At 45.0% G+C, this 21,535-nt stretch overlaps 1 protein-coding gene across 1 annotated transcript in view; it reads right to left on the reverse strand.

Moving 5' to 3' along the window:
• Positions 1 to 20,549, reverse strand: part of RAB31 (RAB31, member RAS oncogene family) — a 59,704-nt gene extending 39,155 nt beyond the window's left edge. The window contains exon 1 of the mRNA XM_085052537.1: positions 20,417 to 20,549. Within this exon, the coding sequence (XP_084908663.1) occupies positions 20,417 to 20,455 (39 nt within the window). The 5' untranslated portion in view covers positions 20,456 to 20,549. The remainder of the gene's footprint in view (positions 1 to 20,416) is intronic.
• Between the last annotated feature and the right edge of the window lie 986 nt (positions 20,550 to 21,535).

The raw sequence follows: 21,535 nt of genomic DNA on the forward strand, positions 1-21,535 counted from the left end.
TTCAGCAGGACTTCCCTGCACCTCACAGGAGGAATGAATCTGCTCTTCAGACATTTGTGCCAGGGCTCCCCAAAAGCTAACCTGCCAACCACCCTAACTTGAGCAAAGGCACCACAAGGATTTGGCAGCTGAACCCTTCCTCTGAGGATCCCTGATCAAGAGAAAAAGAGAGCAATCAATGCAGTCGGGGTTGATTTAGTGTAACCCCAAGAAGTCTCTCATGGTGTAGCTTCTTCATCAGGCACAGAGCTGGAATTACAACGCTGCTCCCACTGATGGAACTCGGGGTTTCAGCCAGATGGCAATACCAGAGCCTACCAGCAAGCTGTTTTGAAGCTTTCTCCAGACAGGTTAGCATCAAGAGGTGAAATTAAGTGCATGCACCAGAAATATCCCGCCTTCTGTCTTCTTTCAGAGAGAAAAAAAAAAAAAAAAAAAAAGCAGCTTGATGATACATACAGAATTGGGGTGCAGTCAAAAAGCTGTCCCACTTCCCTGGAAGAAAATATGCTCAGAGAGGAAGCTGGCTGCTCCACATTGCTAAGAGAAGCAACAATTCCTGGCTCCCTGTTACATATTCACACCACTGGACACTCTTGGCTGATTCATCCCTAACTGAAAAATAACAGAGGAGCCAGTTTACACTCAAGATTTCCCAAGTTAAATTTCACTTTTTGTTACACTCATTTGATTCCTGCCAGCACTAGCACAGAGAAGAAGTCCGTGTCTTGGCCAGTGCAGAGCCTTCACTGTTGGAGCACTGAAGACGTAGAGATGAAAACATTTGAATTGGTGTGAAGTTACAAAAAAGAAGAAAACTGTCCTTCATTATCAATGCATTTGATATTTTATATACCAAAAAAAGGCACTGAAAACCTTTGCAACTGGCCAGGCAAACCTGAGGTAGAAAGAATTTAAACTTCAGGGGAAGAAAAATAATCAATGAGCCGCAAAAAAAAATCCAAATGCAGAGAGACCATTCATTCCAGTTGCTCTGTAAAGCACAGCTGGTTTTGACTTGGCAGATCAGCTTCTGCACATTTAAACAGCCACTTTAAATGGCTTCTTTCCACTGTCAGAATTGGCCACGCTTTCGTTTTTGATTTACAGTTGAATCACACGGGCCCATTCCCATTACCCTCAGCAGGACTTTGATGGAATCTGAAAATTCACAGCAGTGTAATCACATCTCGGAGCTGCTAAATGGTTTGCATTTCATTAGCTATCATCAAACAAATTGCAAGGCTTGCACTGTAAAGTATCACTGGGCTTCAGCAGAAATGTATGCTCAGCTCTGGTCAAGCCTGGTGTCCAAGAGGAATGTCACTCCTTGGGCAAGGCCTGGCATGCAGCACTGAGATATCCAACCTGCATCTTGAATGCTTTCAGGGTTGCAGCTCTTAACCCAAAGGCACATGACATGGTAAGGCTGAGTACAGGATTACGGCTGTCTTTTAAATTCCAGTGGAGGAAAAAAGCAACAAGCTGAAAAATGAATTAAAGCTTTGCAATTTGCAGCCTGCTTTAGTCCCGAATGCGTGCCTTTAACATTTTAATCATTACTCCGCTGATCAAATGCAGGTAGCATTGCAATACTTTCCATGTCTTACTAATCCAGTTACAGCTGCTCTGGAAGGCTGTGACAGGCAGCTTGAAGAGCATCTGAAACTGCCTTTGGATTTTTATCAACTGTATGAACATACAAGGAAGAGTTATGCACAACAGATTCCTGATCGCAGTTTCCAAGGGCAGTATTTTAATCCAAGAATTACTCTGCCCAATAAACTTTTTGCTAACCTTAAACACATCCTTTGCCCTTCCCTGTGTTTGGGTATCACTTTCAGTTGTCTGAAAACACTGCTGTAAGGAGAAATACCTTGCAGGAGACAGACATTCAGAGACACCCCTGGGACTGCACTGAATCTGCCAAGTGTCAGGCTTGTCCCAGGGAAAATGAAGCCGAGCACTGCGGAGTGGTGTCTAGGAAGAAGTGTAAAAAGCTTCTCGCCTTTATTCAGGTTTTCCATATGCAAGATGTATCAAGTGAGCAAAGCTATCGCTGCAGAACTGCACAGATGAAAATACAAGAGCAGCTCTCAGACACACACTGGCTCTCAGCTGCTACACCAACACAAAACTGCCTGAGGCTTCAGCCTGAACCAAAGGGATGCAGGTACAGGTGCTCTGAAGCCCCACTTCTGCAGCCAAAACATACACATCTCATTCACAACACGAATCATTTCTGTAAATTCCAATTTATAAAATTTGTGGCCTTACACCACCAGTGAACTTCAAGGAATTTCTGCAAAGATCTGGGAGATACTCATCTGCAAAGTAAATTTTTGAAAGGGAAGAACTAGGACCTGGGTTGGTCCCCAAAAGTGTCATTTCGCTATCATGCACTTTCCTGAGTGAAAGATACTTGCCAAATGAACAACACTTACACTGAATATTGGAACTCAGTTGCCTACAGTCCCAGCACAGATACATGGATCTCACTGCAACTCTGTTTTGAGAAGGAGAATGGCCACCACTGGCCTGTCTCACTTCAGTAGGAACCACCACAATTCCTTTGGTCACTGTCCACGTGTGAACTTTACAAGAACATCCCTATTTGCATTTCCCTTCGTGGCATTCCCTTCTTTAAACTCATAATATAAGGTAGCAAAGGTAACTTTTAAGTCAGTCAGTGTATTACCCCCATCAAGTTAGGATTACCTATGCCAACTCCCACACAGTAAAACACCCTACACATTATTTCTAACTGCTTTCCGGCCAACGCTGGTGTTGCAGAGCACAAATTAGCCACAGAATAACACTTTTACTCTGGAGCCCATTAGAATTAGATTAATTCCCTCTACACATAAAAGTGCAGCACTTGCTCTACCCACAACCAGGTCAGTCCTGTTATATCAGAATGCAATCCCTCCTCCTAGTGCTGCAAGGACTGCATTTGGCACAGGAATTCTTGGCTCTATTGTTCTCAGCTCACTAGCTGTTATATGAAAATAGTGATTTGATTTTACCTTGTAACAGCATTATGGGGACGTAAAACAGTGATAGTTGTAAAGCATTCAGACAGCACAGTAACAAAGAGCTATTTAAGTGCTTTAAGAGATAGTCGGGGGCTGAGTTTATTTGTTTGGTATTTATATGCGTCTTCAACACCACCTGTATATTCCTATGGGCAGTCTTAAAACAGGAAAACATGTACCAGTCAGGGTTTAATGTATTTGGCCTCTTGTGGTGGGCTGATGGTGCCTGGAAACCAGGTGCCTACCAAAGCCATCCTATCACTCCCCTCCTCAGATGGGCAGGGGAGAAAAAATGTAATGAAAAACTTGTGGGTTGAAATAAGGACAGGGAGACATCACTCACCAACTACTGCCATGGGCAAAATAGACTCAAAATGGGGAAATTAATTTAATTTATTGCTAATCAAATCAAAGGAGGATAATGAAAAATAAAAATTAAATCTTAAAACACCTTCCCCCCACCCTTCCCTTCTTCCCAAGCTTAACTTTACTGCCAGTTTCTCTACCTGCTCCCTACCAGAGCATTGCCTCTGTCAATGCCAGCTGGCCTTGGCTCTGTAGGACACAGGGAAAGCTGCTGGCAGCTTCTCACAGAAGCCACCCCTGCAGCCCCCCTGCTTCCAAAGCCGTGCCACGGAAAGCCAATACACCTCTGAATGGAAAACATCACCTGATCCCTTCTCTTAGTTTGCTTTCCTTCAGTCCACATCCATTAGCAAAACACGTACAGTGACCAAATGTGTGCTTCGCCTCAGAACTGAAGGGAGTCTACAGCCCTGTCCACTTCTGTCCCCAACCAGTTCCCAAAGCCAAACACCTGCTGCCTTACCACTTTTGGTGCCCTTACCAGCATGATTACTCAGCATGTGGTCTCCTTCCACACACATCATGCACACATCCTCTTGTGGAATTAAACTCAGGCCTGCATAGCTGCTCCAGTATCTGCCATACCTGGAGCCAGAGAATGCGGTCCTACTGGTCCTGGTGATTTGTAAGCTTCTTTGGAGTTAGCAAGTTCCTTCGCAGTCACAGACCCCTTGCTCTTCACCAGAGCCTAGCCCAGTAATCTTTCAGAGATCAAAACAACACCCTAATGCCCAAGTTTCAAATACACTTTCTTTAATATTTTGCTGCACCCTTTTCTCTCTTATAAACAAAAAAAAAAAAAAAGAGTATTTCCATCCCTCCCTCACTCCCAGACTGCAATATTAGTTACAGTCTCTTCAACTATCTCCTTTTGTCAAAGACATACCCAAAGACCCCGAGTGACACCAAACTATAAAGTACAAAAGCAAGCATTGATGGCTAAAAGCACTTTATTATCCTACCAAAGTGATATGCCTGGCCAGAGATAAGAGAGAATGAAGAACAGCTAATGTCTGTATCATAGCTAATGCTAGCAAAAATTCACTTTCCCAGAGACACTGATATATTCCTGCATGTAATATTATATAAAACCAAACTCTTTCCTAGAGTGTTTCCAAGATAATTGGCATTATTCTATTATCATCACTAGGGCTCCAATCCCAAGCTCTTCATGGTGGATTGATGGCATGGAGAATTGTAGCTGCAGCCTGAAGAATCACAGAATCATATAAAGGGACCTCAAGGATCATCTACTTCCAACCCACCTACCATGGGCAGGGACATCTTTCAATAGACCACGTTACTCAGAGCTCCATCCAGCCTGGCCCTGAACACTTCCAGAGATGGGGCATCCACAGCTCTGGACAACCTGTGCCACTGCCTCACCACCCTCACAGCAAAAAACTTCCTCCTAATATCTAATCTAAGCCTACCATCATTTTGTTTGAATCCCTTCATCCTTGTCCTGTCACCACATGCCCTTGTAAAAAGTCCCTCTCCATCTCTCTTGTAAGCTCCCTTCAGGTACTGGAAGGCTACAATTAGGTCACCCTGAAGCCTTCTCTTTTCTCTTCTCTTCTCTTCTCTTCTCTTCTCTTCTCTTCTCTTCTCTTCTCTTCTCTTCTCTAACAACCCCGGTTCTCTGCCCTTTTTTGAATGAGTGATGCTCCATCCCTCTAATCATCTTGGTGGCCTCCTCTGGACCTGCTCCAACAGGGCTGTGTCCTTCCTGTGCTGGGGCTCCCTGAGGTGGATGCAGCACTGCAGGTGAGGTCTCACCAGAGCAGAGCAGAAGGGCAGAATCACCTCCCTCGCCCTGCTGATCATGCTGCTTTTGATGCAGCCCAGCATGTGTTTGGCTTTCTGGGCTGCAAGCACACACTGACAGCTCATGCCCACCTTCTCATCCAGCAGAATCCCCACGTCCTTCTGGGCAGTGCCGCTCTCAATCTGTTCATGCCCCAGCCTAGAATGATACCCATTTCCCCAGCAAAGTGTTCCATGAGTCAGCTGTACATTTACTCTTCCAGGACTTACAAATCGTGCTGCTCTTCCACAACCTGCCAACTCCTTTGTCTGTGAAGCTCTCACAGGAATATAAAATGATCTTTATTTATGAGACAGGGGGCTGTGGAGGGAAAGGGACAACAGAGCTATTCTTCAAGAATAAAATTAATACTGCAGCCAACCTACCTCTGCTTAGCAATTTTTAGAGCTCACCTACTCTGGTAAAAGAAACAACCAACCAACCAAAAAGCAACCCAAAACACAACCCCATATTCTAATTCCACTATATATGCTTAATCGCTGCATCTTATCATACAAAGTGCAAGCTAACCACACCACTATACTACCATGAGTGTGGACAGCAAAGATAACAGCCTGTAATTGTTGCTAATATTATTTAGAAACTGCTTCCCCACATCAAATTTCCAGCTAATTCTCTGTGTCTTTTCTTACGCATTTCCTTCCCCTTTTCCCACAAGTTATCAAATTCAGAACAGCAGCCGAACTGCCAAGAGAAACGGAGGATTTTAAATTGAAATCAAAGAGCAGAATCTCAATCAATTTCTCATGCCCTTGACAGCATGTGGTATGGGCGGCTGTGGAGAGAGAATTGCTTAGCCTGGTGAAAAGGAAGAAAGAACTTGGTGTTTATTTGCATTCCTTCATCTCAAACTGTGGCTTTTTGGGGCATTGGCTACTCGCTTAAGAAGCTCAGCTCCTTGTTTTGAACTGCCTCTACAGTTTCAAGTAGGAGCATGATCTCTATCCAAACCAGCTGCAAATAAGGTGGTATCAATCTGGCTGCCTAATAAGAAGAGTGGATGAAAGGAGAAAGAAGAGGAGCACCTTTCAAGGGTCACACACACACAAATCTCCTTTGCACCAGCAGCACATGGCAATGAACGAGCAAAAATACCTCCCACTGGATTGCAGCAGGGACCCAACAGCACAAAGCCTGAGGATATCCTTAGTAAGACTTGCTTATGCTTCACACTAGAGCAAAGCAGCTTTTGAGTACAACAGCGTGGTCACAAGCTGTGTAGAACAGTCCAGCCTTTGGAGGACCTCACTGGCAAACAAGGCTGATTAAGCCACAGGAAACAACTTTGTGTCAATAAAGCTGACTCAAGACTCAGCCCGTGTCAAGAAGCAAAACCGCCTGCAGTACCTGACACAGCTGCCCACCAAAGAAAGCTCCATCGCAAAACCAAAGAGCACTAAACCCTCCTGCGAGGGCTGGGCTGTGCTGAACACAAGGGAGGGCATTGAACTGGGCAATAGCACCACCTGGTGACTCCTGGGACTAAGGGAGAAGGGAACATCCCACTTGGCCATGCTGGGATGGAGCAAAGGAGGAAGTGCCACTGACCACACTGCTCGAGAGAGCCGGGAGCCAAAAGCCTGGGTAAGGAGGGAAAGAGGACAGCAGGATGAAGTTACAAGAACTAGAAAGCTGAGACACACTGAGATGGAAAGAAGAGTGCCTGAGCACCTCCCTTTGGAATCACAGGCATCTCCCACTGCTGGTAGCACCTTGAGAAGCCCTGTGTGGCCATGGGTAGTGTGAATGTGACAGAGGCAGCTCCAAAGGAATGCCCCTACCCCACAGCTAATTGTATTAATGAACAAAGAAAGGAAAAAACCCATAAAACCCACAAAAAACACACCCAAACCTGCACAGTATCAGCGTTGTATGCCACAGAGGGGAAATTTTTGGGTTAATTTTTAGGAGACCTATAGCTGTGGGACTTTGTGGAGTCACTATCATCCAAACAAGAATCATACCTCTAACTGTCTTTTACTGACCACTGGATCACAGGATTCTTGGGCAAGGTATAACACAGACCAGCAGATAAACACTCTTAAACCCACCCTGACAGGTGCCTTGTAAGTGGTAAGAAAGTGTGTTACAGAATCACAGAATGTGTTGAAAGGGATCTTAAAGATATCTAGTTCTATCCCCTTGCCATGGACAGGGACACCTTCCACTAGATCAGGCTGCTCAAAGTACCATCCAACCTGGCCCTGAACACTTCCAGGAATGGGGTATCCACAGCTTCCCTCAAGAACCTCACACCCATGACATACTCTCCTACCACTCCAGTTCACCTTAACGATATCTCCCTGTTACCAGTTTGCTGATTTCCCATCTGAGCTCCAGCACAGACACTGAAGTGTGACCTCTTCAATGTTCACCACTTCGTTTTTCAGGTGAGGATGAGAAATGAGACCTGGTTTGCCATGGGAACATTCCTGCTGGCGGTGTCACAGATGGGTCACAGTCCCCCTACCAATGAAGCAGGAACTAAAAGCAAACTTCACAGATCTCTCCAGCAAGTCAAACCTCAATTGGGAGGAGCTAAATAAAGCTGAAGTAAAAATAAATTAAAATTGCAAGTCCTGCTCTACTGCCTATGCAATTTTATTGATAGTAATACCTGGATTTTGGCAATTCCAATGGTCAGAGTTCATTTTCTAGACAAATTTGGGAGACTCTTTAACAATCTGTACACTGCCATCCCTTTCCTAGCCACTCTATCTCAAAATACATGTGCAGTCACAAAAATCCACTTAATGTAATACTACTCCTCCCGCAGAAAAATTCCTATTTAAAGATACAGTAAAAAGCTGTGTGAACATTTCTACTGAGAAATCCTCATAATTGGCCCTGAACTTGAAAAATTAGGTAAGGGAAGTAACATACAAGTCACTGTACCTCACATTGTCAATGATAACAAGAATTGATTGCAGGACTGTTATCTCTATTACCCTTATGCACACACAGCAGCATAACAACTTGGTTAAATATCCTTCATCACCATTGTGCAATGCAGTGATCAGAGAAACTAAATTTAGTTTTCAGACTAAATGCATAAATAACCTGAGGTTTTCATAGTTAAGTAAACACATTAGGCAACAGCATCCTGACAAATGTTGTTTTCAAGTACAATTTGCCAGCAAAAAATGGGATAAACAATTCTGTGTAGTTCTTTCCAAACCAAATTCTTTTCCTAAGTGAACCTTCCCCACATATATTGTAGCAGCTGAAACTTCAAAAATAATGGTATGATGAGGGGATAATCTTTGACTTGAATTGCTGTTTGACACATGTTTCTGTTCATCCTCCAACACTCTGCCTCTGTCATTGTCAAATCCTATCATTAGGGGCCATGATTTAGAAATACAGACTTGTTAGTGATGCCTAGTAAATAGGAAAACAAAGTAATTTATATTCCTGCCCCAACATAGAAGATATTAAAAATCTTCCAGCCAGTCTGAAATAGATAATTCAATCCAAACACTATAATTTCATAGTGCAGATTGCCTACAAGTACCAACAGTCATTTTCTTTTATTAAATGAAGGCAGTGGCTCTAACACAAGCAACAATATGCACATCAACCACAGTAGTTAACAAAATGGCTCTTGTGTTCAGCTTACTATTTCACTAATACAAAAATTGTCCAGAAATTGCCTGGAAAAAATATAAAAGTGCTCAATTACCTTCAAATTTGTCCATCCAAGCTCAATAAGCTCTATTCAATTCAATGTTCAGACATACTGCTCCCAATTTGCAACTACCCCACCTGGAACTTGTTATTGCATTTCATACCAGCGAGGAAGAAAAAAGCCACACAAACTGTAAGCTCCATCTGAAACAGCAGTTGAAAACTTCAGTCGTGGAGACAAGAAAGCCCAATCCCTTCTCCCTCACAGCAACAGAGAGGAAGAAGGCAGTTTCAGGGGGCAGCTACAAAAACTAACATTTCCTCTAGCAAACAGGAAGCAGCCTCATGGCCACAGATCTTTGCTCCAAATTAGCAGAGCCCTGGCACTGGGTATGTCACCTGCCAACAGCCAGAAGCAAGTAAGTCTTCCTCTAGTCTCCACTGGCCAAAGGCAGTCAGACACCATCAACCTCGAGTGGTTCAGGAAACACCACAAGGGTGGGCCAGGAACTAGGGATTTTGCACCTGGATTTATCCTGGATTTACGTCTGCCTATCAGTTACTTTTAGCTGATACTACAACCTATAAAATCAGCAGCCTCTGGTGACCATCTGAGGTGTGAGCTGGTCTCCTTTATCAGCAGCCTAAAGGCTACCCAGCTGCTAATGGCACCCTTTTTTACACAGGCTGCCCTTACAATTTGCCAGCCTTTGGAAATCCCCCTCCATCAGTCTTCCAGACACATTAAAGTGTGTGCCCTCTCCAGGAGGTACCAGGGAAAGGGGACAAGTTGAGAGTTTCTGAAATTTGCCATTATTTGTTATTTACAATGAACTGCAAATTACATGTAGATAATAAACATCCATGTCGACAGTAAGCAGCATGAAGGAGAGATCTAAAATCCTTGAGACTGGGGGTTTTCATTTCCTGAATTTATGTGCAGGACTGGGAATGGACAATTGGCACTTTGCTTAAACTTAAATCTGTGTTAAGAAGTATTTTACCCAACTCTTAGGTTTAATTACTGTCGATTAGTAGTGATTTCATGTTCATGTCACCTCTTGCCTGGATGTAAAGTTTTCCCTAAGACAGCAAACATCACCACTTATTTTAAACAGCATCATATAAAGACCTACCTAGCATTTTCCCCTCTATCACTCATGCAAGTAAACAAGAGATAACAGCAAGCACAGTATAATAAAACCCAGGACTGAGGTTTTTATCTGTGGATTTACTGTGTGCTGCTGTGAAGTTACTAAAACTAATGCTATCTGCACTGAACAGGCTCATAAATGAGAGAAATTATCAGTGCAAGGCTGTAGCCCTTAAGCAGTTGACTTCTTGAATGTATTCACCTCCTGTTGATTTCACCAGGAATGAAACCCAGCAACTCCTAAAAGCTGGTAGCACTAGTACCATAAAATTCAACTTTTTAGGGAAAGGCCCTTAAAATGAGCACAACCAGGCTTTGTTGCTCATATTATGGCACCTTCTCCTCTCCAACACAAAAATTGTTGGTTTGCTCTGTGTAGCTTTCTGTTTTATTGTCCTCAGCTTCTCTTTCCCTTTCTCCTGACTTTACTCCTCTGTGTTCCTCACTCCCTCTCACCAGTCCCCCTACAACGCTCCCTAACATTCTCCCTTGGTGTCACAGTTTCAGTACTCCACCTCCTCCTCCTTTAGTCTCTATCACCCTGTTCCTCCAAATCTCCTCTATGCCAACTTCTACTCCCCTTTTTCCACAGGTCTGCACATTCTTGCAAGTGTTCAAGGCCCTGAGCAATGTGGTCTATGGGAAGGTGTCCCTGCACGTGGCAGGGGGGCTGGAATGAGATGACCTTTGAGGTCCCTTCCAACCCAAACCATTCTTTGGTCATAAACTTTTCCTGAAGAACTTTTTAGGCTGCAGGGCTACCACTCTCCTTCAAACAATCTGTTTTAATTTGGATTTGTGGTGTCAAAGGTTTGCTTTCTGTCTGCCTTTCTCCACATCAGCCTCATGGAGAAAGCAAACCTGGCCACAAAACTGAGGTAGAACTGAGCTACCCCATTTGGCTTTAATTTTGAATGACAGAAATCAGTCATGAGTTGTGTTATCTCAAATATTTTATTTACCTAAACTTTTTATCTTGTCCTCCACACAGCAGTGCATTCAGCCGTGCAATAAAGCATATGCTGAGCTTTAAGCATGGGATTCAATTTAGCCCATGCAGCAAAGGCTGAAGGATGTACCCTGATACACTGCTGGAAAGGGATTACTCTAATGCTCAGACTCAAATATATGCTTAAGGATGCTACTCAGATTAGGGTTTCAGTGACATAATCCCAAATCAAATTTATATTATCTGGCTTTATCCAACTGCCATTTTTGTCACATAAAACATGTTCCAACTGTCCGTCTAATGCCCTGGCATGCCTGTTTTCTTTTCAAGCCCACTCTGCAGGAAAAAAAAAAGTATCAAAGGACAGGACAATTGATCCTGAAGACTATTCACATAAACTACACTCTGCTGCCAGAGTCATAACATTTGAAGCGAGGTTTAATTCCTTCACTGACATTTAACCAAACTGAGACAAAAAAAACCTTCAACTTGCCTTGGATTTTTCACAAGAGCAATAATATCCAAAAAGTAAAACTGCTGGTGTAAGGGATAATGTAGCAAAAAAACCCCATGTTTGTAGCACACTCAAGAAATGAATATCCCAAAGTAAGCTTGTCTGCACAGTATTGATTTAGGTTGAAGTCAGCATGGACTATGCACCATGAATGACTTCTGGCCTGAAAGTGGTTGGAAGCTTCCTGTTCACATCAGCTTTAGCAGGTATATTTCAAGTGTTGATATTATGACTCTTAAAACAGGTACTTAAATACTTATATTTAGTATGCAAAGGAAAAGGAAGAAAAAAGATAGAACAGATCCCCCTTCTTGAATAGGAAGCCTGTTACCTTTCTCATTTCCTAAATCCCTCCAGGAATTAGTCAACTGCCAGATTCATCCAGCCACAAAGTGGAAGTACACCCTTAGAGGCTGATAGTGGTGTGTATCAGTCAGTGAGAGGTTCATTCTTTTGATGCTCTGGGGTTTTTTCAATTAACAGAGACTGTCTAATGCAAACAAATTTTGTATTTGCTTCCATACACGGCAGACTGATCAAAATGAAAACTGTGACTACATTTACCAACACCTCAAATATTTCAGTTGCAATACACTTGTAAATCCTAAACCATTGACCATAGTGATAATGTACTTTCACCCCCTTAAATCAAGCAGTCAGAAATGAATTAAAGTCTCAACAGTCAAGCTGAGCCTTGCTGTGACACCACACCACATTCAAGGAAATGCTCTTTTCAGTCAGTCTTTGGTAAGTCCAGTGATTCCCAGTGCAGCTTCTCTGCGTTGGCACATACCAGATGCTAACTGAACTCGTGAGGATTCCTTTTCTGTTGCTGAAGTCCCTCACAGTAAGAAATGGGTAGATCTGGAGAATTTACATAACAGCAGAACTGGAGATGCGTTATCAGCATAAGATAAAGTTAAAGCTATTCCAGTTGTATCCCACAGGTCATCAGTGAGCATGGAAGGAGATGCAAGTGACTTCAGACATGTGCTGCTGCCCAGAAGCACAGCTTTGCTGATGAACCACGAGATCCTATCAACACTTAAGTTTTGTTTACTGCAGAATTAAATAGACACAAAATTTCATTTTTCTCAGAAATAAACCTACTTTAGGAATCTCTTGGAACTCATTTTGGCTCTGTAGACAGGTTTTAAAGGAAAGAGCAATCTGCTTCAGAGAGTCTCTAGGTGTAGGTGAATTCCTGTAAGAGCCTGATATTTATAATTTACAGTTTTTTATAGTCCCCTGCAGGGATTATAGTCCCCTGACGGGTCCAACAGGGACATCCAATGACGTCCGCAGCATCCTGTCACTCTGCTGACAAAGGAGGAAACAATAACTCAGGGACACAAAGTATTTAATGTCTGAATTTCATGCACATGCGCTTCCACATGTTGCCCAAATAAGAACATACTCTGGCCAAAACAAAAAGTGAAAAACCATAACTTCTCTACCCTCTCCTCCAAAAAATATAAAACCCATGCACTAACCAGCATTTCTGTTTAAAAATATCCAGGCAAAAATAAAAGGCGTTTGTTCCACTGCCCGTTGTTCAGCTTTCTGAGTAGCCCTATAAGGCCAGGGACCATAAATCAACCACTGGCATGTGCTTACAAAAGGCTGTGCTCCCTGTTGGCCTCCCATCCACCTCCACTGGCAACTTTCTAAAGCTTGGATTTGTCTTTTGGCAGTGGTGTTCAAAACGGCGAGCATTCACGGAAAGGCTGTACGAGATGTTTCAAAAGAAACCTGAAATGTGTCCCTTTCCTGGCATCTTACAAGTTGAGACGGAATTTTAAACATTTCCTCTCACCTTGACACCACCACCCAGCCTCTACAAGGAATGTAGTGAGAAGAAAAACAACTCCATAGGAATAAAAACACCTTTTGTTTTCATTTACTTTGGAAGCGCGTGTCCCATGGCAGCAGCTCCAGACACCTGGTGAAGGGCAGCAGTTATATTCACATAAGCTCCACTCAGCCTACAATCAAGAGGTAGGGGGGGACATGACATGGAGCAAAGCACTGGAGGCTTGCTCTGCCTTCTCAGAAAGTGTGGGATGATCCAACTCATCGGCATGATGATCTGACCCATGGGTGTGGTTAGCACTGGACGGAGGTAAGACTTGTAGGTGGCCTGTGAGTAGACAAACTCTACCTAGCTTCCCATCTCCTCTCCCAGCCCTTTTGGAAGGTACCTCTACCCATGTGTTGGGCATTCGGCTGGCCTCAGGAACAGCTTGAGAAAAACATGAGCAGAGGAAGCTCCAGGCCTCTGGATGGAGACCACAGCTCCAAAAACAGCCTCCCCATCAGTGGAAGCTGATGAGCCACTGAAGTTGAGGAGAACCCCCTTGCCCTGCACTCAGTTTTCTGAGGCAGCACCTGAACTGTGAGGAAGCTGGGGACAACAGCAGCCTGCTCTAGTGGAAGGTGACCCTGCCCATGGCAGCAGGATTGGAACCAGATGGTCTTTAAGGTCCCTTCCAACTCAAACCATTCTATCACTCTGTAACAGTGCAAACCTGCCAAAGCCAGTTGTGTTCACTTCAATGTGCCACTCTGCTTCCCCTCAAAACCACAGTGCAGGAAATGGGAAAAAAAAAGTGTGCCTGTCCTGATCTTATCTGAACAGAGATGTGGCCAGGAAATCCATGACTAACAGCAGTCCCTGGAGGGTCTAACAGCCCTGAAGACTGGGCAAATGGCATTTGTAAGAAGGAGCAGCGGGCAGGCAAAAGAGAAAGAGCAGCAGAGTTTTGGCTCCAGCCTCCCTGTAAATGCTTTGCTCAACAAGGAATTAGCTTGAGAAATTTTAGACAGAATAAGTCTATTGAGCCCCTATGTGTACTTGCAGTCTGCAGCAGCCACATTATACCCAGCTCAGACACAGCCCAACACAAGCAAAATGCACCAGCGCTGTAATTTATAAACACCACCACAAGCAAAAGCCCAGCAGACTCTTTGCCCACAGGCAGCTCAACTGCACTGTAACTACAACACACCCTATCAATAAATCCAACTATCGCCTTAGAAACAAGTCCTACCATTAAGCAGAGTCTCAGAAAACATACTTCAAATGCAAATTAAAAATGTCTTGTTAATATGACTTAAGCCAGTTAAAAGGAACCACCTGATGAAAATGAGATGGTTTTCCTTTTCCCCACATATTGTTTGCATGAAGTTTCTGCTTGCTTCATATAGTCTGCCTCAGCATTACTTCAGTGAGTAGGGCTAAAACTGCATATAACCATATGAAAAAAAAAATTTAGTTTATCACCATTCAGCTTCCTTATTTTGGCAGAAAGAAAGAATTTAGGTTTGGGGTTTTTTTTCTCAGAATTATTGTAAACCAAGAAGTTTCCCAATTTTTTGGCCAGAAATCAAAAAGAGCAACGGAAGCAAGGGGCTGGAGAAACCTAAAAAAAACCCCATTTAGCAACACTATGAACTAAAGAAACAAATAGAATTTGAGAGGCAGTAAGACTACAGCCTGTGTATGATTTCTGGGTGATAGTCACTGCATGGACTCATTCAAGAGGCAAATTACAAGCACAGGATGGGAGATGAGAGCTGGTTATCAGTGGATGGAAGCCCATGAAGAGCAGCAACACACACCAGCCACAGGGTACTCTTGCTACCCAGCAGATTAGTGGTAACAAGCTTCCTCTTCTGAGGCTTTGCTGCTACTGAAAGTAAAACCTGCTTCCAATTCCTCCTTCTGCTGTTCCAGAAATCCAGTTTGGTTGGGCTGCTGGAAACGAAAGCAAGAGTGTAGCCTCAACAATCACCTTTTCCTAGAAAGATGTTCCAGCCTGCTCTTCTAAGCAAACCCACACAAAACTCTTGGAACAAATTAGTAAAGAAAGAAGTTTTGTAGGTACATCAGGAAAGCAACAGGGCCAAGGTCAATATGAAATCCTGAATTCTAAATTCTGAGAAATTGTTGTTAAACCTACATATTTAAAGTATATATTGCAAAAATCTGATGGTAGCCATTTAAATATTTTATAAAATAATATGAAAAGGCTGCTTTGGGCTTCTGAAGACACATTCTTATTGATACAAGAGAATAGGCCTTTTTTGCTTGGTACATAACTGGATTTTTATGCAACATTGAAAAACATAATAAAAACTAAATCACCAGTCTCAGTCTCCTTCATTATCTTGGACACTTCCTTTGACTGGAAAAGCAGGGCAATGGAATATGGAAGTGCTGTGTGCCCACATTAAGTGCAAATTTCAGAGTATCCTCAACCAAAGAGGAATACCAAGAATAACATTTCCCAAGAAAATGAGGTATATGCAATTCAGCTAACTATGTGTCTGTCTTCCAGTTCCCCATGGACTTTAAATCACTGTTCAGTTTTACCTGTGACTTGATGTTTCACTCCAATATGTACTCCAGTATGGAAAAACATACCTGGCTAGGAAAGAGATACAAATCAAAGGGCTCCTTTGATGGAAAAGCTGCAATGATGGACACTTCAAACCAGTGACTCCACAAGACAGACAGCCATGTGGTCATGACTCAAAAATTTCTCTCATGATAGAGCTACTTGTTCACATAATGAAATAAGAATGAATGAGTAGGTGATGATGAACCGTTAACACGGAGAAAAAAAATCGCTTGCCAGTTTCTATTCTTCACTCAGACAGGATACTTTTGTGGACAAAATTATAGAAGGCATACATTTACTTCATCAGTACATCTTTCCTCTTTTCACGATCCCCTTTGTTTTTTCTTCTCTCTGTTTTAGTCTACAATACTGCAGCTGCTGATGCACGTGTGGCTTTTGCACTGTGTAGAGTTACTGCCTTCAGCAGGATGCTCACCTCTACATGGAGGCCACCTTGCACATACCTGGTGAGAAGAAAAGTCCTTACCTGGTACAACCCAGCCAGGGGTGCAGTTTTGTTTCTAACAGCAGCTCTCCTAATTGTGTTGGGGACATGTAGGCCATAAAAGCATTGAAGTGACAAATATTTTGGACATAAACTAAAAAATTCCCAGTCATCTGTGTTCAGTATCATAGTATAATTTCCACAGAGGAAGTGTCACTCCTTTTACAAATTTAGGCTTAACAGCTTCAGACAGCATTTTCATGCTAGCAGAACACAGGCCAGCAAGTGACTTCTTATGAGCAAGAAAATGGAGGCACAAACCGAAGGGTGAAGAAATGAAGCCTCAGATAAGGAAGATGTAGGCACTATATTTGAAAAAAACTTCCTTCAGTAAGAGCAGTTAAGCACTGGGACATAACCCCAGGGAGAAGATCATGAGTTTTTAAAGACAGAGGAAACAAACATATGTCAGGAATAAGAAGGGCTTTAGGGACAAGGGATGACCTCTGAGCCTCTTCCAATCCTACCTCCTTTGGTCCTGTGATGCACAGTCACAACACAAAAATGTAACAAACAAAAATAAAAGGAAAGGAGTAATGGAGGTCACTTTAGATGGTAGTTAGCAAGCCACCTCCCAAAGTCTGAAGAGTTGTCAAAGTTTCCTCAGGAAGTGACAAAGACAAGAAACTTTGCCTTAGTCGTAAACCTGGCAATCTCTTCTGCGGTTGCCACACACAATTATGTCAGGATTTGGCAGGGAGCTGTAAATTGCTCCTCCAGCCCACATAAAGAAAATGTTGGGAGCTAAGACACAGGGTACTCAGCAGCCACAGACAGATTAGGAAACCTGGCAGCTACACAGCCCAGCCACATTTCAGCACTAAAGCATGGCTCAGGAACACACCAGCTCCCCTACATTCTTCTTTCCTCCATCCCCTCAACAAGGTGCACACATAGAAGTCAAATGAGAGCTGCACTTCATTGTATAGCATAGACTGAGCTGCAGCGAAAACCTGCTCAGCCCCAGAAGCATGTGGCATCTAACATAAGGACAACTGGTGGGAATAAACAACAGACTGAACTGAGAGACCAGGAAGAGTCTGGGGTGACAAGACAGGACTTGGAGCAGAGCTCAAGCGTTAGCACTCAGGAAGATGAACACCTTCCACACGCAGATACTTCACTGCCCAGCAGCAATAATTGACTGGAGGAAGTAGTTTAGGTAGGAGCAGGCTGGAGGACACTTGCATGGCAACATACCAAAGAGAGCTGCTCAACTGCAGCTCCGTAGCTCCTACACCTGAGGCTGTGAGGCACTGGACAATTAGGCAGGCATCCTGCTCCTGCCACCCCCCAGCAAGCTGGAACCATCCCTGCTCAAAGAGCTCTACCATCAACAAAGCCTTCCTTCGAAACTGACTCACTCCCAGCCTTGCGCTGCCCCAGACTTCTCCCCTGGCCTTCTCTCGCTGGTTCTCCTTCAACAGCTACAAATCCCACAACCATCATCTTGTAGTGCACTACTCCTGGCTGCTCCAATTCACTCCCATGACACCCAGAGCGAGTTTTAAAAACCAGAAGATACTCTGGAGGGGGAGCAAATGAAATGCAGCTAGCCAAATCCCACTTTGTTAGGCTAATGCTAAAAACTACAGGGCCAGGCTCCCTCCTGGCAATGTGGGATTACATCCAGGGGTCAATAATTTACTCCCCATCTCTAGTGCAATGGCTCCAGGCCACTCACTGGCCCCGGAGTACTGCACTGCAGGGCTAGCAATGTGGACCACAGCTCTGGTTTTCCTATTCCACTTCATCTTCTCATCTAGACCCTCTATAGACAAAAGGGACTTCAGAACTTGTGGAAAAGGTGGCTCTGCAAACTTTGTGCCAACTGCAATTTTTCCCCATTGGGAAATTCTGAACAGGCAGAAGCAGCCCAAGCCCTCTGCACAGCTCGGGGCCAGAGACCATCAGTGATCCTCCCATGTCATCTAGAGGTGTAGCCTAGGGCTGTGTTCAGAAGTAGGGAGGGATATAGATTTACAAACGAACTTAATCCCTATTTCTAACAAGGATAAGAACTTGTCTTGGGACTAGGACATGCCAGACTTGTTTGATTATCAAGAGATCTACTACATACTATGCAGATTAACCTACCAGGTCCAGGACCTACTGAAAAAAAACAACTGTCAAGACTTCTTTTGGTTGATCTGAGAATGTATTTTTGAGTTGCCATCTAGCTTTCAAGCAGATCAGAAGATGAATGCCTGCATTTGTTCACACAGACAGGTATGGAGTTTCCCTGCTCTAGAAACGTCTGAGCTTCTTGAAGGGATTCATCATCTGAAGGATTTCTCTCTTTTGGGAAAATAGAGTGTCAATCCCCACGGTAAATGAGATGTCTGTGATCAGAAGGAGAAGGTTATCTAGGACTATGCCCTATTAAAACACAGGAAGGAACATCTCACTAATTACTAATGTCTATAACTACAGACACATCTCCCTAAGCATTACCACTGCTACCCCATCATTTCAGTGAATCTACAGAGTAATTGCATACTCCTAGTAACACAGAGCTGTATTATAGGTTTCTTTTCCTGTCTTAAAAAAAGTAAACAATTGCCTTACAAAACCTCCAGTAAGTTTAATATTACCAAACATAAGTAAATTATGGACACAAGGAATCTCATTCCAGAAGACACTTCATCTCTATAAAATTACAACATTTTCTGCTGGAGAAGAAAATAAACAAAGACACGTCCACATATTCTACCACAGACTCCTCGTGTTTGTACAAACCACACTCATTTTTGTCACTATGCCATTTTAAAAGTTGAAGGCAGGAATTCTAACCAAGAAATTAGGAATGGTCACAGACAAATACTTTGGGCTGAACTCTCCAGTGCCCTGGCACCACATCGTGGCAAGAATGACTTCAGGGCAAGGTACCCGCTCCTGCTGGGCTAGGTGTCAACACAAATCAGGGAGAACTGGAGCATCTATTTGTGTTTGGTTTTCAAATGTTCAATTCACTTGAATGGCATGAAAGCAAATTCACTCTAAAACACCTTCATTCATGCAGCTTCTCTGAGTGCTTATGGAGACAAGGGCCTAAAAGCAGCCTAACTTGCACGGGGTAATTGGAGATGTCTGACTTACTAAAGTAAAGAACTTGTGTACTGGAGTAGGGATGGTTACTGTCAGGAGAGGTGGCTCTGCCCTGCGGCAGTGTTTGTCCCGGCTCGGTGGGCACGTTTTGCCGGGAAGCTGCCTGGTGCCGGGCAGACAGGGGCAGGCGCAGCCGAACTGCAGAGCTAAGCACATTGCTGCTCCAGATGTGAAACGCACGCGCGAGTTCACCAAAAAAGCGAAAGAAGGAAAAAAAAAAAAAAAGCAACGGCAAAAGAGGACGTTCCCGTAAGGAGTCGAGTCAAAGAAGCTCTGAATAAACCCAGCCAAGTAACTAAACAAAGCAGCGAGCAGCACATCGGCGAGCCGGGACAGAGCCCCGGCAGCAGGAGCCACCCGACACAGCGTCCCGGGCTGGGCAGCGCGGCTGCTTCTCTCCGTGTCGCTCCCCGCCGCCGGAACGGGGCCTCGGCGAGACCACCGCCGCCCGTGACGAGCCCCCAGGGAGGGCAGCAAACCCCCCGGGTGCCTCCGGGGCTCTGGCACCGCAGGGAAACCCTCCGCAGGGCCATCGCCGCCGGGGGGAGATGGCTCTGCGCCGGCGACCCCCCTGCCTGGGGACCGCTGGGGAGACCCCCAGAAGAGCACTACTCACCGCCTCCCCAGCCCGCTACGCCCTTCTCCCCTCTAGAAAGTTGAGAAACAAGACCAAAACAAGCCGCCCCAGAGCCTCCCGCCGCCCCGCGGAGGCCGGTGCGCGGCTGCCAAGTTTCGGCGTGCAGGAATTCAGCGCGGCCGAGCCCCCCCGCCCCGCCCGGCACCGGCAGAGTTCAGCGCGGCGCCCCCGGGCAGCGGCACGGCGAGGCTGGAAGCGTTCCCCGGCTCAGCGAGCCCCACAGCCCCCACCTGCGGGGCGGGAGAGGAAGGAAGGACAGGGGGAAGCGACCCCCCGGTCGCCCTTACTCACTCCAAGCAGACACACTTTCAGCTCGCGTATCGCCATCATCTGCCCGGGGCCCCGCCGCTCCGCATCCCCGGCGCTCCGCCGCTCCGCACTGCCCCGCCGAGGCGGCTCAGCCCCGCCGGGCCGCCCCCGCCGCCGGTCACATGCGCCCGGCCCCGCCTCGCCGCTGCCCCCCGCTCCCAGCGCGGCCCGGCCCGGCCCGCAGCGGGCATGGGGCGGGACAGGGCCCCGGGGCGGAGAGAGCCGGGAGTCGCTGGGGTTGGAAGGGACCTCTGGAGACCGTCTGGTCCAACCTCCCTGCCAAGGCAGGGTCACCCAGAGCAGGTGACACGGGAACGTGCCCAGGTGGGGTTTGAATGACAGGGAGATTCCACGACAGCCCTGGGTATCCTGTTCCAGTGCTCTGCCATCCTCAGCGTAAAAAAGTTCTTCCTCATGTTGAGGTGAAACTTCTTGTGCTTTAGTTTATGGCCATTTCTCCTCTTCGTGTCTCAGGGCACCACTGAAAACAGTCAGGCACCATCCTCTTGGCAGCCGCCTTTGATATGCATTAACGAGATCCCCTCTCAGCCTTTCCTGAGGCCCAGTCCCTCCTCATAAGAGAGGCTCCAGACCCCTAATAATCTTTGTGTCCCTCCGCTGGACCCACTCCTGTGGCTCCTTGTCTTTCGTGTACTGCAGTGTAAATATTTGCTGTTGTGAGAAAAACAGTCTGTGAGAGACAGCATCCTGCAGGGGGCTGTGCATATGCTTAGTCCTACACACCATGTGCTGGGCCAGGCACAGGATGGGGACTGCTCTGGTTATGAACCATCTGAATCCATCTACTTTTTTTTTCTTTTCTTTTTTTTTCTTTTCTTTTCTTTTCTTGCTGTATGCAGAAATCATTGCAAAATAGTAATTCCATTCTTTACTCAACCCCGGTAATACACACCCAATTTGGATTTAAATAGTCAACCTCATGTTAGTAGTAGGGTTGCACCCCACACATCAAATGCCAAATTTAAGTTAAGCTCATTAGATTAAGGCTAGTCCTCTGAAATCAGTGAAGAAGGAGTCATAACCACTTTGCTTTTGGTATCCAAGGGTCTAGAACTTAACGAAAAGGATTGCACACTGTAA

Source organism: Lichenostomus cassidix, chromosome 2, assembly GCF_008360975.1.
Source record: "Lichenostomus cassidix isolate B80296 chromosome 2, HeHo_3.0, whole genome shotgun sequence".
Lineage (NCBI taxonomy): Eukaryota > Metazoa > Chordata > Aves > Passeriformes > Meliphagidae > Lichenostomus > Lichenostomus cassidix.